This window comes from Molothrus ater, chromosome 7, assembly GCF_012460135.2.
Source record: "Molothrus ater isolate BHLD 08-10-18 breed brown headed cowbird chromosome 7, BPBGC_Mater_1.1, whole genome shotgun sequence".
NCBI lineage: Eukaryota > Metazoa > Chordata > Aves > Passeriformes > Icteridae > Molothrus > Molothrus ater.
Genome location: NC_050484.2, coordinates 3,467,502 through 3,482,451, shown reverse-complemented (window position 1 = coordinate 3,482,451; position 14,950 = coordinate 3,467,502). Strand labels below are relative to the sequence as shown.

Sequence of the window (14,950 nt, the reverse complement as noted above, 5' to 3'; positions counted from 1 at the left end):
AAGCTCTAATTGGACAATTAACTCCAATATGCAAATGGACCAAAACTTATAAAAGTGAGTGACCTCCTGACCAGTTGTCCATTTTGTGACCATTTTGGTTCATCTTGGGTGTAGCCCTGGCTGGGCTCTTGTGCTGCCCAAGGTGGATCCATTGAGCCTCTGCTCTAGGTCAGCCTTCACAGGGCTTCACCATGATTTCCAGATTCTGTCTTTCTCCTCAGTCAGAGAATTGACAGTTGTCTGATATTAGTCCATATTGCAAGTGCCTACTGCTCCACGGATTTTGGAGTAGTTTTGTTAGGCTGTACCTGTGATTGAATCCACAGTCCACTGAAAAGTATCTTCCAGGTCTTGGGATCTGGAATAGATGTGCTCAGACTGATCATTAAGTCATTAGTTTAGTGATTTCTTAAGTTTGGCTTGGGTTAATAACACCCTTGTAGGACAATGCAGGGTGTGGAGCTTCTGAAACTGAAGACAAACAGATATGCTTTTGCTACTTTGTAGTTGTGAAATCTGCTTTATGGTAACTGCTGCAAATTACCAGCAAACAGGATGGCTGCTATCGAGTTTAGTCCAAACAAATACTAAAAAGACTTAGTGGTTATCCCTGCTGTGTGTGTGTGCTTTCAGATTAAAACACAGTGATTTTATTCCCTCCTTAATCTTAGTGTTTGATGGGCATTTTAAAGAGTACAGTGATTTCAGTCTCCTTTAAAGCTTCTCACAGCAGGATGTCCTAAAATGTTGCAAACAGAAGCCATCAGCCAGGTCTTCAGCAAACTGTGGCGTCTTGGAAAGTGGTTTTGTAATGGCTGATGCAGTCCTTAAAATATATTGTGCACAGTTAGCCTCGTTACATTCTTTAATGACAATCTATTTTTAATAAAGCTATTTAGCTTGGTTAATTAGAGCTAGTAGTAAATCTCCCAGTCTGCTGATTAATCTTAGGAAATACCTTAAACCACACCAATGGAAAATGAGGCTGTAAATTAGCTACACATATTTTGACTTTTTATTGGCGTTATTCTTATAAGAAAGGTCTTTTGAAGAATACAGCAGCTTTGCCTCTGGATGCAACTCATGAAGCTAACCCATGGAAAACAGGGAGAGAAAACAAATAGGCCATGGAAAAATGGAAAATAACCCATGCTAGTAATCTTGCCTGAGGGGTTTGATATAAACCTTCCTTCCCAGTTCTTGTCCTGTGTTTTATATCAGGCCAGTTATCTTACATAGTAGGAATATAATTTGAAATTAACTAATTATTAGTATTCATTTGTTCTGCCTGCAGTCAGCTTTAACAGTATGTACCAAAATTAATAAAATCAGGACAATAGTGATGTAAAAAATTAGGAAAATTGAATAGAAGAGAAAAAAGAGTGGAAAATACGATGAATTTGGTTTTTCAAAATAGTAATAGAGATAGATACATTGTGTGAAGTTATTCAACATTTCTGAGAATTAATAATTTTGTTTTTCTGCAGGATTCAGAGTTCCCTGTTGATCCTGAAGGGACCCTGTCCTTTCAGCATGCTAAAGAACACACTCAGCCCCTGAAACCTGGACATTATCAGCTGAGCAGCATTTTGAAGGTGCACGACCTCGCAGTGAGCTGGTAGGAACCATGAGCAGTACATTAATTTTATTATGTACATGTGGAGTTTTATTTTTCAACAAGTCATTGAGAAGTGTTTAGTGTAAGTAAATATCAGAAAAATTACTGGCAGCACTCAGGGGACTTCCTCTCTGAAGGATATCACAGTGGAAAAACTGATCATGAAATGCAGTGGGAGTGTAAGTACAGTAAAACACCTGGGCAGAACTTTACAGATTGAGATTTATCTTTTATGTAGGAAAAGTGGGATATGGTTAGTAGGTAAAAAAACAGAAACCAGAAATGACTATAAACTCTCTTTCCACAAAACTGAATTATAGTGCTGAATATTTTTGCAATTTGTATTTGATTGTAGTTTATTCCTCTGGGTCAAAAATCAGAAGAGTTTAAATTCAGATTGGCTTGTAAGCAATGACATTTCAGGGCTTGCTAGCTGCAGCTGAGGAATAACGAACCTAAAAATATTAAAAAAAAAAAAGTAAAAGTTCATAGTAAAGTTATGACAATTCTGATGCATTGACTGGGTTTGAATATAATTTTAAATTAAATTAAAAAAATATTTATGCATTTAATACTTACAATGCAAAGGTCACTTACAGTTGCTTTGGTAACTGCCCACATCTTGCAGTAAATAACCACCACAGTGCTCTGAGCTTTGGCCTCCATCAACTGGATTCTGCTTGGGCTCCCAGATGCTCAGTTTTGGGTTTCTGTCTGGTTTGCATAAGTTTCTCCCAAATGACATTGTCATATTGGTCTAAGCATGAAGGAGAGCTTGCAGCTGGTGTCTCTGTGCTGCTGCTCAGAGGAGCCTGTAGCAAATCCACCCAAATATCAGTGTGTTCTTTGGCTTATCTGAAGGACACCAGGTGCAAGAATAGTGTCTGTTTAAAAAAATACAAACCAGAAAGAAAAGCAGTCTGGAGAAGGAAGACACTTCTTCCACACTGGACAAGATTTTCAGTGCATCAGGGTGGGTAAGCATCCAGCTGTGACCCTTCCAGGCTGCAGCAGCACAAGCTGTTGGTGTATCACAGGCTCAAGTCATCATTTCTTTGTTAAAAGTCTGCCTTTACCTGTAGAAGAAGCCAGGTTTCAGTTGCAAAGTAGTTCTGGATATTGTTACAAAATACTTGTGAATCTAGAAGTATTTTATATGTAATTAAAAGTCTTAGAAGCTCTGGTCTAACAAAGTTTTTCCATTATTTTGTCGCTGAACAGCAGCAGATAAATATGGTCATGTAAGACTATTCCTTGTTTTCTTTCTCTTTCTTGAATTATATTTTTATATCATTTCTGTAGATCCTTCTATCCAGTGTTTCTTGTTATTGCTAGAGATACTTAATGTGCTGAGAAATTGCAAGTATTCTTTGAAATTGATAACAGGATATCACCTTAAGGATACAGTGCCACTTCAGCAAGTAATTTTCTAAAATAAAAATAAATTGGATGTCCTTAAACTTACTTGGAAACACTTTAGAACTTGCTTGGAGAAACAAGAAAGAAAGGAAGAAGAAGAAAGAAAGAAAGAAACCTGCCAGAGAGGATGTGTGTTTAATTTCATGTACTGCAAATATGATGTTGACTTTCATGTAAATAATGCTCCTTTAAAGAAAGTGAGAGTCTGGGATAATACTCTGAAATTAACGGAAATGCTTTTTTAAAAAAATGTGATAATATAAAGTCATGTAAAGAACAAAAGAATTTTAAGGTGTGCTTGAAAAAAATGTAAACCAAGCAACTGAACTATTTCCATTTGCTTAAAAAAGTCTCTGTGTACATTGGGGGAGGGTGTAGCTACTACACATGTATTTATATCTGAAAAAAACACTTTAAACATATTTAAATTAACAAAAAATTTTTCCTATATGAATACTGCTACTTAAAATCAGCCTTTGCAAGTGCTGGAAAAGAGAGACTGTCTTGTTTTTCTTGGTAGTGCTAAAGGCTCTATGGCAGCCTGCTTTGCCTTTTTTTGACAACGTTTCCTGCAGTAATTTTTTGAACACCCTCCTCAGTTTCGAAGCAAATTTGACAGAGGAATAACAGACTCAGGAAGTCCTGAGGCTCCCAGGACTGTTCCAAGAGAACAGATCTCTGTTGAAGAAGGGATCACTTTTAGGATCCTGTTGGCTGCAGGTGACTGAGAACTCAGAGAAAAAAGAAGTTGCAAATTTTTGGGGTAAGAGCTGCAAATGGGGCTCATACCTTATTAAATGCTATAGGATCCAATCCCATGGCACACAGGTAATGCACACAGAGCTTAGGTTTTTAGTTTGGCACAGCAGCTATTCAGTTCTGAATCTAGTTTTCCTAGAGGTTATTAAATGCATAAATCAATATTTTTCAGAGAAGAATGACTTAGATTAAATTATTTGTGTAGGGAATTAAATAAAAATAGCCCATCTAAAGAAATTCCAGACATTCACTAAATGTTTTTCTAGTAATTATAATTGTATATCTGATTTTATAGACACAAGGGAAAATCCATATGCACTAGATGAAAATTAAGTTTTTCTTGTAGTTCATAGGATAGATGGAAAACATTCTGTTGACTTATGAGACCAGATTTTTCTCACCAGAACCAGTATATCAAAAGGGAACAACAGAATCTGGTTTGTGTATGGGTGTTACTGGGTTCTTCTACATTTCCATAGAAACTGGAGCACCTGCAAATCCAAATTCACAGTTTGCACAAGCTCACATACATTAGTTCTTCAGACCTTCATCAGTATTCATTAAAATGCATCTTAGTGAAGGGAGAGGAGAAATCCCTTGGGAAAGCATGTTTATTTGCTGCTAAGCTGAATGATTCCCACTTCTCAAATCATCTCACAGGCATTCCTTTTCTGCATTAAATTCACATTGCTCCAGTGTCCTTTGAAATATCGTGGTGAATCTTACTGTGCCTACAAGGACTGTACTAAGATCTACAGTGACTAAAGGAGCTTCCTTAATCTTACTTGTCCACTTTCTCCTCACTGGCTTTCTGCATCTTTGCTTTAAGCTTTTGCATTGTTTCCCACAAAAATTACCTCTGCAATCACCACATGCAATGCTACATCTGTCGTGGTTTACCTTGTCTTCACTTGGGAAAAGAAAGGTGCCCACACAAACAGTATTCAGGGCATTTTTAGTGTTTAGCACAGTTGGAAACCAGGAAAATGCCAGTAATTATGATGGAGAGATGACTACCCAAGAGGAAGCTGAAAAATAAGCACTAATCATCTAGGCTGTTTTGGGAATTTTTAAGATGTCATGGCTTCCTTTCCCATTCCCCCTTTCCCATTCCCCTTTCCCATTCCCCTTTCCATTCCCCTTTCCCTTTTCCCCTTTCTCATTCCCCTTTCCCTTAGAGATTCTGTGATTCCATGTTTTAAATGGGTGTTTTACCTACTAGTGTACAGGCATAAATAGGAAATGTATATTATTCTTATTTACGTGTAACCTGATGTTCTCAAATCCTTTATCCTTATTTGACATTTTGTAAAATAAAAAGATAGAAAATTGTTCTAGTAAGGACAATGCTTACCAGAGCAATGCTCTAATGCTCTGCCTAGGCACAGTAAAAATAAGAATGTGGAGATAATAATAAAGAAAAGCAAATACAGAATGTTTAGTGATTATCTCACATTTCCTGATTGGCCCAGGAAATAGATAACTTTTCAATTGGGTCTAATTCATCATTATATCTTACTAGACTGGTTTCCCCTATTTTTATCAGTAGATTCCAGAGAAGATTTTTAAAACTTATCTCCTTGGGAACCATGCAAATTGACTTGTGGCATAAAACTGTGTAACTGAAATTAAAGGTACAGTCTTGTAGAGCCTTGTGCCAAGAGATGAAGGTAGGAAAGCACTGCAGAACCCTGGATTCTTTTCAGAGCAAAAGAGTTCACATTTCCCACTTTTTCTCCTTACCAGCTGAGCACATATATGCACACAGATGCACGTCCACATCACACAGAGAAACCAGCAATGCAGGGCAAAGAATCTTTGAGTGTTGGCATGAGGAAATTCTTTGGAATTAGATTATAGCCTGAAGTTCTGCTGCAGAATGGGAGGTGTTGGTGTGCACTTTCTTTCAGAGTTCCACATGCACTAGATACAAGTGAAGTCTTCCATTTACTTGGTAAGATGGGGAGGCACAGGGAGTTTGGCAGTGTGTGAAGAACAAGGTGTTTTATTCAGTTGGTGAGATTTGACACTTGATCTGGACTATGTTTTGGTCCTTTCTTTTTCCTTCTCAGACTTTAGCTTTCTTAGAGTTATAGAGTTAAGTAAGATATACTTGTGGGAAGAGCAGGACCTTGAAATTGTGTTGTATGTAAACAAAGTAGCAGAAGTAGCACAGATGATTTTTAAGCAAACATCTCGGTGGTTCTTTTTGTTGCTGCTCCTCTTTGCCAAGAGCTCTGCATGAACATCTCAGAGCAGCTTTGCCATGGTCTGTCTTGTCACTACCCTTGATTTCCTTTTCTGTGATGCCTGTGGAGTTCTGACAACAGCCACCCTGATGGTTTGCTGAGACTGCTGCCTGTCACGCTGACAAATGTTGGCTCCCTTTTTCCCTGTGTTCTGCCCATTTGTTTCCATCTCTCTGTTGCCTTAGAGCTGGGGAAGTAATGTCATTTTATTCTCTCTCTGAACAACGCCAGGCAAAATAGGGCCTGTCTACCAAGAGGTGATCAGTGATATGGATCTTTGTGTCCTTGTGTAACACAAGGTAGGAAGAGGGTTGAAAGTCCAAAATTCATGAGGAAATTTCCTGTTGAAGAGTTTACTGAGGTAAAAAAAATCCTTTCTAATTATTTAAACTCTCTTCTTGCCTCCTAGGGCATTAGAAAAGATTTTTTAAAATTAAATTACATTTTTCCATTAACAGTAAAACTTTTTAATTGTGCCATCATATGCTGATTTCTTGCATGAGTAGCCAGAGTGAATTGGAGATTTGCATTAGCAACATGAGCTGCTGCTTAATTTTCCTACAGAAATTATACCTGCTCTTAAAGGCATATTACATACAGGCATCTCTCATATGAGGAAAGTCAGAGAGAGCTGGGGCTGCTCAGCCAGGAGAAAAGAGGGCTCAGGGGCAGATCTCATCCATCAGCGTGCACAAATATTGAAGGGAGGGTGCTAAAAGGTGCCCATAAACACACACATTAGTGTGTATAAATTAAATTAAGTCTAATAATACTCACAAGTATATTTATGTTTAATTTTCATATCTGCTGGAGAAGGGTAGAGTTGCAGAATTAGATTTTTATGTGTGCTGAAATATTCAAAGACTCAATTTAGCCTCTTTTGAGCTATTCAAATTGTGTGTCTTTTCAAAAACAAAAGCAATATGAGTGGAAGCCTGGGTTAATCTTTATCTCCTTGTATATATGACAAGAAATTCCTTATTCTCATGTTTTATTTTCATCTCTCCATTTGATCAGCCTTTGAATATAGTTGAAGAGAGTAGTGTTAGAGCTGGTTAAATGTAAAATTAACAAGTCACTTAGTGCATTTTCCATGGCACAAGGGACAAAACCCAGCAGCTCAGCTTGGATCACTCTGACAGATCAGTCTGTACACTTGCAGTAAGGGTTTTTCGTGATGTTTTAAACATTGAACTTTCCCAGATAAACCTGTCAAGTCTTTTAGCATCAAATTAATGTTGTTAATAAATTTTATATATCTCTCTCTCTTTGCCATATAGCAAATTCAAGTACTTTCCTTTGAAAAATTCTTGCAATTAATGCTTTTTTCCCCCATGACTGGCCTTTATGAGTAGTATGAATGTGTATTTAAACTGCACATGAAGTTCTTACCCTTGTGCAAAGAACAAGTGATAAATAACCCTAAAGCCTGCAAGAGTGGGTACACTCCACATCACTTACAGAGGTTGGGAAGAATATTTGTGTGTGGTGATTGTGAGGGTTCCCCAGGACCAGGTGAGAGATGAGAATCTGATTCCAAGTTCTCAGAAGGCTATATTATATTAATAATTATATTCTATTATATTAATAATTATATTCTATTATAGAAATGATATACTAAAACTATCCTAAACTCTAGAGAAAGGGTACATCAGAAGGCTAGAAAAGAATGAGAATGAAAGCTCGTGACTGATTCTTCAGAGTCCAACACAGCTGATGGTGATTGGTCATTAATTAAAAACAATTCACATGGAACCAATCAAAGATGCATCTGTTGGTAAACAATCTTCAGACCCCATTCCCAAGCAATCAGATAATTACTGTTTTCATTCTTTTCTGAGGCTCCTCAGCTTCCCAGGAGAAGAAATCCTGGCAAAGGGATTTTTCATAAAATAGCACGGTGACAATTTGTGTGTGCCCTGCCAGCCTCATGCATGTCCTTATGTGCCCAGCAGTCCTGTGAGACAGCATTATCCTCTTGTGAAATCATTCCTGCTAGATTGCCCAAGTGGAAGATCCAGAAATTAAATTAATGTCTTCCAAGTCACACTTGAGTGCTTTAACCCTCCATGGCAGAGTAGCACTGTTTTCTATACAAATTAAGTTAATTTCTGTCTGCATTAAGGCCCATGTTGTAATGGAAGGATTGTTCCACAGACTTATTGTACAGCTCTGCAACAGCTTGGACACAGTTTATGTGGAGGGAGCACTCAAGAGGAAAATGTCAGAAGCAGTTTAGCTCCCTGTAATGCAGTTTAATAGAGAGGAAAAGTGAGCTCTCCGTGAATAATCAGTGAGAACTGTGTGGCTCACACTTGGATAAGCTCTGGGAGGCCTTGCTGCCCTGGCAGGAGGAATGCAGAACTCTTGGCTCCAACCCTCTCACCCTCCTTTGGAGCTTTTCCCATCTAATACAGCAATCAGAAGAAAAACGAATGGTTCCCTTGGCTCTACCTTTCCTAAATGTTCCTTTGTGGTGGTGTTCACAGGGGTCTCAGGACGAGGGAAGAGATGAGAATGTTGACTCCATGTTTCAGAAGGCTGATTTATTATTTTATGATATATTAAAACTATACTAAAAGAATAGAAGAAAGGATTTCATCAGAAGACTAGCAAGGAATGAAGTGGAATGATAACAAAATCTTGTGACTGACCAGACAGTCCAGACAGCTGGGCTGTGATTGGCCATTAATTAGAAACAACCACATGAGACCAATCACAGATGCACCTGTTCATTCCACAGCAGCAGATAATCATTGGTTACATTTTGTTTCTGAGGCCTCTCAGCTTCTCAGGAGCAAAAAATCCTAACAAAAGGATTTTTCATAAAACATGTCTGTGACATTCCTTCCTGTTCATCTCTAAAGCTTTGGGCTATCAGAGTCTTGAGAAGCCTTTTTGTTTCTCATTAGCTCTGTCTGCAGCTCTGGCCAGCAGGGATGGCTCCTGAGAAGGCCTTGGCTGGAACAGGCACTTTGAAACCATAGCAGCAATAATCTTAAGGATAATCTCAAGGCAAGTTGTGTATTTACGGTGCACACATGAGAAGAGCTGGGTATCTCTGTAATTTTATTAGGGAACAAGCATCTTTACCAGAAAAAAAGGGACAGTTTTTAGGCAAGGTCAACAGAGGGAAAGAATATAATATATTTTCTTTTTATTAGCTATCTTTATAGTTATTGAGCAGATTTTGCAGAAGAAGTGCTTGTTTGCAAAAGAAAAGATTGTAAAAACATATGGTTGTAACTTCATTGAGGCTCTTGTGTATTCTCCATAGAGCCCAAGGTGTGATGCCAGGCGACTGTCACTCTGCTAAATTGCTCGGCTTTTGCTTGTTCTTCCCAATAGTTTGTGGACTGAAAAGGGCTGAATAGCCTGGGATAGAAATTTTCTGATAAGAATTTAACTGAAAGCAATCATCTTGTCGTGATCTGACTATTCTGGACTCAAAATGCACTAAAACCTCAATATTTAATGGACGTGAGAAATGCTCTCAGGCACAGGGTTGTGGGATTGTTGGGGTGTCCTGGGCAGGCCCAGGAGCTGAACTGCAGAGTCCTGGTGGGTCTCTTCCAACTCAGGATATTCTCTAATTCTGTAATGCTATATGGAACAGATGTAATATATTAATAATAAGAGAAATGGTTTTGACACTTGTCACATGGGCTGATACACTAACCAAAGACTGTTTAAAAATAAGTCATCTTACAAATATATGTCATGAGGTGTGAACAAGATGTTGAGATTTTCTTGAAATGGAGTATATTTTTGAGCTTGAAAAAGATATTAATTAGCATGAGGGAATTCATAGAATGGGATTTTTTAAAAGAAAAATGCTAAACTTTAGGATTTCTAAAAGGTGACTAATATGTGTCATAACACTTCTTTCAGTTTGATACAATTCTAAAAATTATTCACAAGAAAATCCTCATTGAAGTTGCAATACTGAATTTTTCCTGTAAACTTAAAAGCCATTTACATTTTTATTATATATTTAACACCCATTCAGAACTACTGTTTGTCAAGAAACAAGTACTTTCTTTAGAATGGTTAGAAGTTTTGTTTTGATTTCATGTACCACTTTTTACATTTCCTGGTACTTGGCAATGAATTTTTCCATGGAAAGAAATACATATCTTTGAGGGAAAAAAAAATTAAAAGTAGAGTTTGTAGGCAGTCACAGCAAGATATGTCTACAATTAGCCCCAAAGATGAGTGATTTGTTTTCTGGGAAAGTCCATTGTGGACTGGTTTTCCTGAGAATCAGAGCATTCAGGAATAATTTATTGTGGTAGAAAGAAAGGAAGAGGAATATAATAAAAAATATAAGATAAGACCAAATTGAAAATATATTCTAAATAGAAGTAACTTACATAAATGCAAGAATAATGCATAATGTTCAAAAGTCATCAGAGGAAATATGTAGGGTTGCTCTTGCTGTGCTTTAATGAGGAATTTTACTTGCCAAAGCATTTAATACATTGCAATTAATACCATTAAGCACTTTTCATTCTTTGATACTATCCTGTAACAATTGTAAACTGATTTATTAATGCTTGTGGTCTTCTCTCAGTCTGACCTATGAAAAGTTCTGTATGTATTACAAACCTGTACTGGCTGGGGTAATAGAAACTGAAATCACTGCCACTCATTTGTAGACCAGTTCCACAAGCCAAATGCAAAATCACTGAGGCTTTAGGGTATTTATGGTTGCAGAGATGTAGAGATACAGCACTAACACAGAGATGCATGAAGGTGGCAGTTTCCATTTGTGTAGCTCTATTTCCTAATCCCTGTGGCTTGGGAAATCTCATATCAGTGCATTATTTTACGGGGTGTTAATAGCTGTAGTTTTTTTTTAAAATCTTCTGTAGATTTTTTGGTATATAAATATTTTTAAGTGAGAGTTTCAATAATTAAAATGAGCATAGGACTTGAACTATAGTAGCTGCAGTGTCTCTGAAGGAAAGCAAGATAAATGTAAGAAATTTAAAGAAGAAAGTAGGTGTATTTACTCTTGTTTGAGTGAGTAACTACATAGCTGGCCAGAAGGGAAAGAATTACTAGATTTTGGGCAGACTTGCTGCATTGTTGAATAAAAGTTCCTAATTACAAAAGAGCAATAAGGGGAAATACCTGTGAAAACAACAAGAATGATACCAACTTTCCTAGTGATGATTTCCTGTTTATTCCATTCTGATTTCAAAATTTCCTTCATGGTAAATTCTGCAAACATCACTGTCGACACACTTGGAGCTATGCACCCGGTAAGACTGACAGAAAAAGTAAAACTTGAACTCAGTCTGAAAGGTGAAGTTTTCAAAATGCTTCAAAATATGTTCAAGTCTCATGGGAGAGAGTGAATTCCTGTGGGTTTCCCTTGAAATGCTGAAGCTGAATTTTAGAGGTTTGTTGGCCTGTTCACACCACAATTCCCTCCATGTTCCTCTACTTGTGATTTCAGTTCCTAATCTTTCAGAAGGATCTCCCTGGAGAATTTCCAGCACAAAAAATCTTCCAAATAGAATTGGGCAAGAAATCAAGCAGTAAAGAAACCTGTATATTCTGAGTGCTTGGCCAATGTCTGCCTTTCTTTAAAACACTTTTCAGCAGCTTCACTTCTGTAGCTGATGCCCATTTTTCTTGCAGTATTTTAGGCCAGGATGCCTATTTCTTGCCATAGTCAGCAGAACTTGGAATAGCCTAGAAGTACCAGGAATTCAGAGATAGACTTTTAAAGTTTGGTTTTGATGGAGATGCCATAAAATCCAGGGGCTGGGCATTGCCTGCAATGGTGCTTCTGTTCTATTCCCCCTGGGTGCCAAGAGGAGGGTGTGTCCTCGTGCTGGAACAAGTCCTTAGGAGCTGCTGGAAAATGTAAGGCAGTGATGAGTTGTGGTTCTGGGTTTATTTGCTGGATAGACTTTAATTGCTGCTGTTCTAATTAGGTAGGATTGGTGAGCACCATCACTGGATCACACTGGTTTGTGGTTTTTTGTTCTGTGCAGATCAGGTAAGGAGTAAGAGATCCCTAGCTAGGGATTTGGGAGCTGTGGAAGGGAGCAGATGTATGGCAGTAATAATCTTACTTGAATATTTTCACTAATGCTCAAATTTTTAGGGGCTGTGCTTGACTTCAGGGACAAACTTTCTGTATCATGTAAGTGCCCAAATTCTAATTCAGCTCCAGCTTTCAGCAGCTACTCTGCAGGTCTATAAACAAACATCCATATTGCAGAAGAGACCAGTTCTCCTGTGGGGACTCAGACAAAATGACTACATTTCCTTGGGGATGCTCAGCATATTCTGAAAACTTCATTCCAATTGTAGATATTGCTAAGACTTGAAAATCTGTGGAGTTTTTAGTTCAGTCTTAAGCTAAATCATTAAATTCCTATTAACATTTTTCTATCATCAAAGTAGGACAGATGAGGTGAGTAACAATTTGCTTCTGTCAAACGAGACAAAAGACTGTCTTGATTTTGATTTTTCACTAATTGATACTAAATGGTAGAATAGTACTTGTCAGCTTTTCTTGGATCTCTTTCTTTCCTTGTTTCAAACCAATTAGATTTATAACTGTTAACTTATAATCAAAACAGAACTGATGGAGATTTCAGTTTCTGGGCCCTGGGATGTAAATGCTGGCATTTGAAATAAAAATGTCACCCAGGTGAATGTTTGTCTAAGGCTGTGATCATCCTTGTTTCCTTGTGAGAGCTCATAATCATGGAAGTTAATGGACTGCAACACTGGAAACTGTTTCTACATTTATCAGGGCTATTTCCAGACTGAACTTCTGCTGATATTTATTTGTTTGGGTTTGTTTTTTCCCTTAAATATAAAGCCATCTGTGTGTGAAATGGCATGTTTTAGGCACAGAGTGTCCAAAACAAAACAAATATGTTTTATTAAAATTTATGGGTTATAGTTTTCCATATAGCTGCAGACAGTGTTTTTTATCTTGCTCTGTTTTTGTACTTTGATTTTAAAATTCATTTAGAAATAGAGGTTATTTTGAATATTCTCCATTAATTTCTTGTATTAAAATGAGCAAGATTGTGCTTTGCTATGAAGGCAACTTCCTTAATTGAAATGTTGTCATGCCCTGGACAGAGAACTGGTGGAGTCACCATCCCACACTATCACTATCTCCCTTTAAAAGATGTGTGGATGTGGCACTTGGACACATGGTGGCCTTGGCAGTGTTGTCTTGATGTTGGACTCGATCTTAGAAGTCTTTTCCAACCTTAATGATTCCATAATTCAAATAATTTATGCGTGTATGAATGCTGATTATTTTTTAATTTCTTCTCATCAGTAATTGAAATTTTGTCCTTCATTCTTGGTGTTTGGGTAACATGGGTTAGGGTCATTGTGTTGCTTCTCTTGTTTTCCTGCTCATTGTGGCATTGCTGCATTTTGATAAAATGAAATTGCTATTAAATGGTGTGTGCTATCCCTCATGGAACCACAGCAGTGAACCCATTCTGATTTATTTATTGATCTCTTTTGTAGAGTAGTTACAGTTTGTTTTTGAGCTTCTTTCAATTGAAATATGTTTGGGTTTTTAAACTTAAAATCAATGAAGTCCCCATGCTTCTGTTTGGTATTTGTTTGCTTTTTCATATGTTTGAGTTATGGATTGAAACTGCTGGGAAATCAAGCCTCATAATTCTGCTAACCAACTACAAATCAAACTCTAAGACAACTTTAAGATGTTCAGTAAAACTTTACAGGAATTGATGCTGCCAAATGCTCTAGTGCTTCTCCAAGCACTGCTATTTTAACATAGCTTTCTTATACAAATGTCTGTTTTAGTAAAATATGTGCATATTTATATCACTGCTTTCAAAAGCAAAAGTACCAGCAGCCAGAAATGAGCAGCACTACGTGTTCACATGATGGGAAATTTTTCTGGTGCAGTTTTGGGTAGCTTTTCAAGCTAGATTCATATCATAGAATCCCAGGATGGTTTGGGTTGGAAGGGACCTTAAAGCTCATGTTGTTCCAACTCCTGCCACAGGCAGGGAGCTTTTCACTGTCCCAGATTGTTCCAAGCCCCATCCAACCCGGCCTTGGGCTGGGAATTAGATGGTAATTTCAGATCCTGTGGATGGTGCATCCTTTAGATACTCCACAGTACTAACTCTGTTGTTCCTGGCTGGTGTTTGGGGTAGGCAGGGAGGCCAGAAAATTGTTTCTGTGCTGTGAACAGTCTTTAAATGGATCAGCTACCTCTCAGGAGAGAGACAGTGGCAGGGGAAGGACAAATGAGACAACAGCAAATGAAGGAAGATTGATGGCCACTTGGAGAGTTTTCTGTCTAAAACTGACTCCCTTGCACTTCTGAGCATTCAGGGCAAAAATAGAAAGAAAATATGTTGTTTTAATGCTGTAACCTGATCTAGTGGCAAGGAAACATCCATGAAACTCAGTGTGCCTTAAAAAATGAAGCAGTAATGTGTGGTTTAATAGTTTTTGGGATCTGAATTTAATTCACTAACTAATAATGACATATGGCCTAGCATGGCTTCGATGAAAATTGGTGCCCTTGATACTGAAATGTCCTTCAACCCCATTTTGTGTTGCATGTGGTTATATAGCAAAAACCACTCTGGTGGATGGTTCAGGCATTAAAGATATTCCAGTGTGTGCCATTCCTGACATAATGGAGCACTCCAACAGATGTGATACTTTGTGGACTTTAAGCTTCCTGGACAATGAAGTACTTCAATGTGCTTTTCATGTGAGCATGTCTGTCAAGGTCTGCAATACTGCAGTCATAGTTCCATTATGCAAGATGAAGTGTATCTTTGGGGAAAGGACCAACACAAAGAGTTTTTATTCAAATGTAGGTAAAGAAGTACTGAAAATCCTTCATAGAACAGTGAAGTCACAAGAG

General features: G+C 37.8%; 1 protein-coding gene across 1 annotated transcript in view; it reads left to right on the top strand.

Annotated features, from left to right (window-relative positions):
• Positions 1 to 14,950, top strand: part of SPAG16 (sperm associated antigen 16) — a 372,092-nt gene that overhangs the window by 49,971 nt on the left and 307,171 nt on the right. Inside the window, exon 10 of the mRNA XM_054515419.1 lies at positions 1,488 to 1,618. Within this exon, the coding sequence (XP_054371394.1) occupies positions 1,488 to 1,618 (131 nt within the window). The remainder of the gene's footprint in view (positions 1 to 1,487; positions 1,619 to 14,950) is intronic.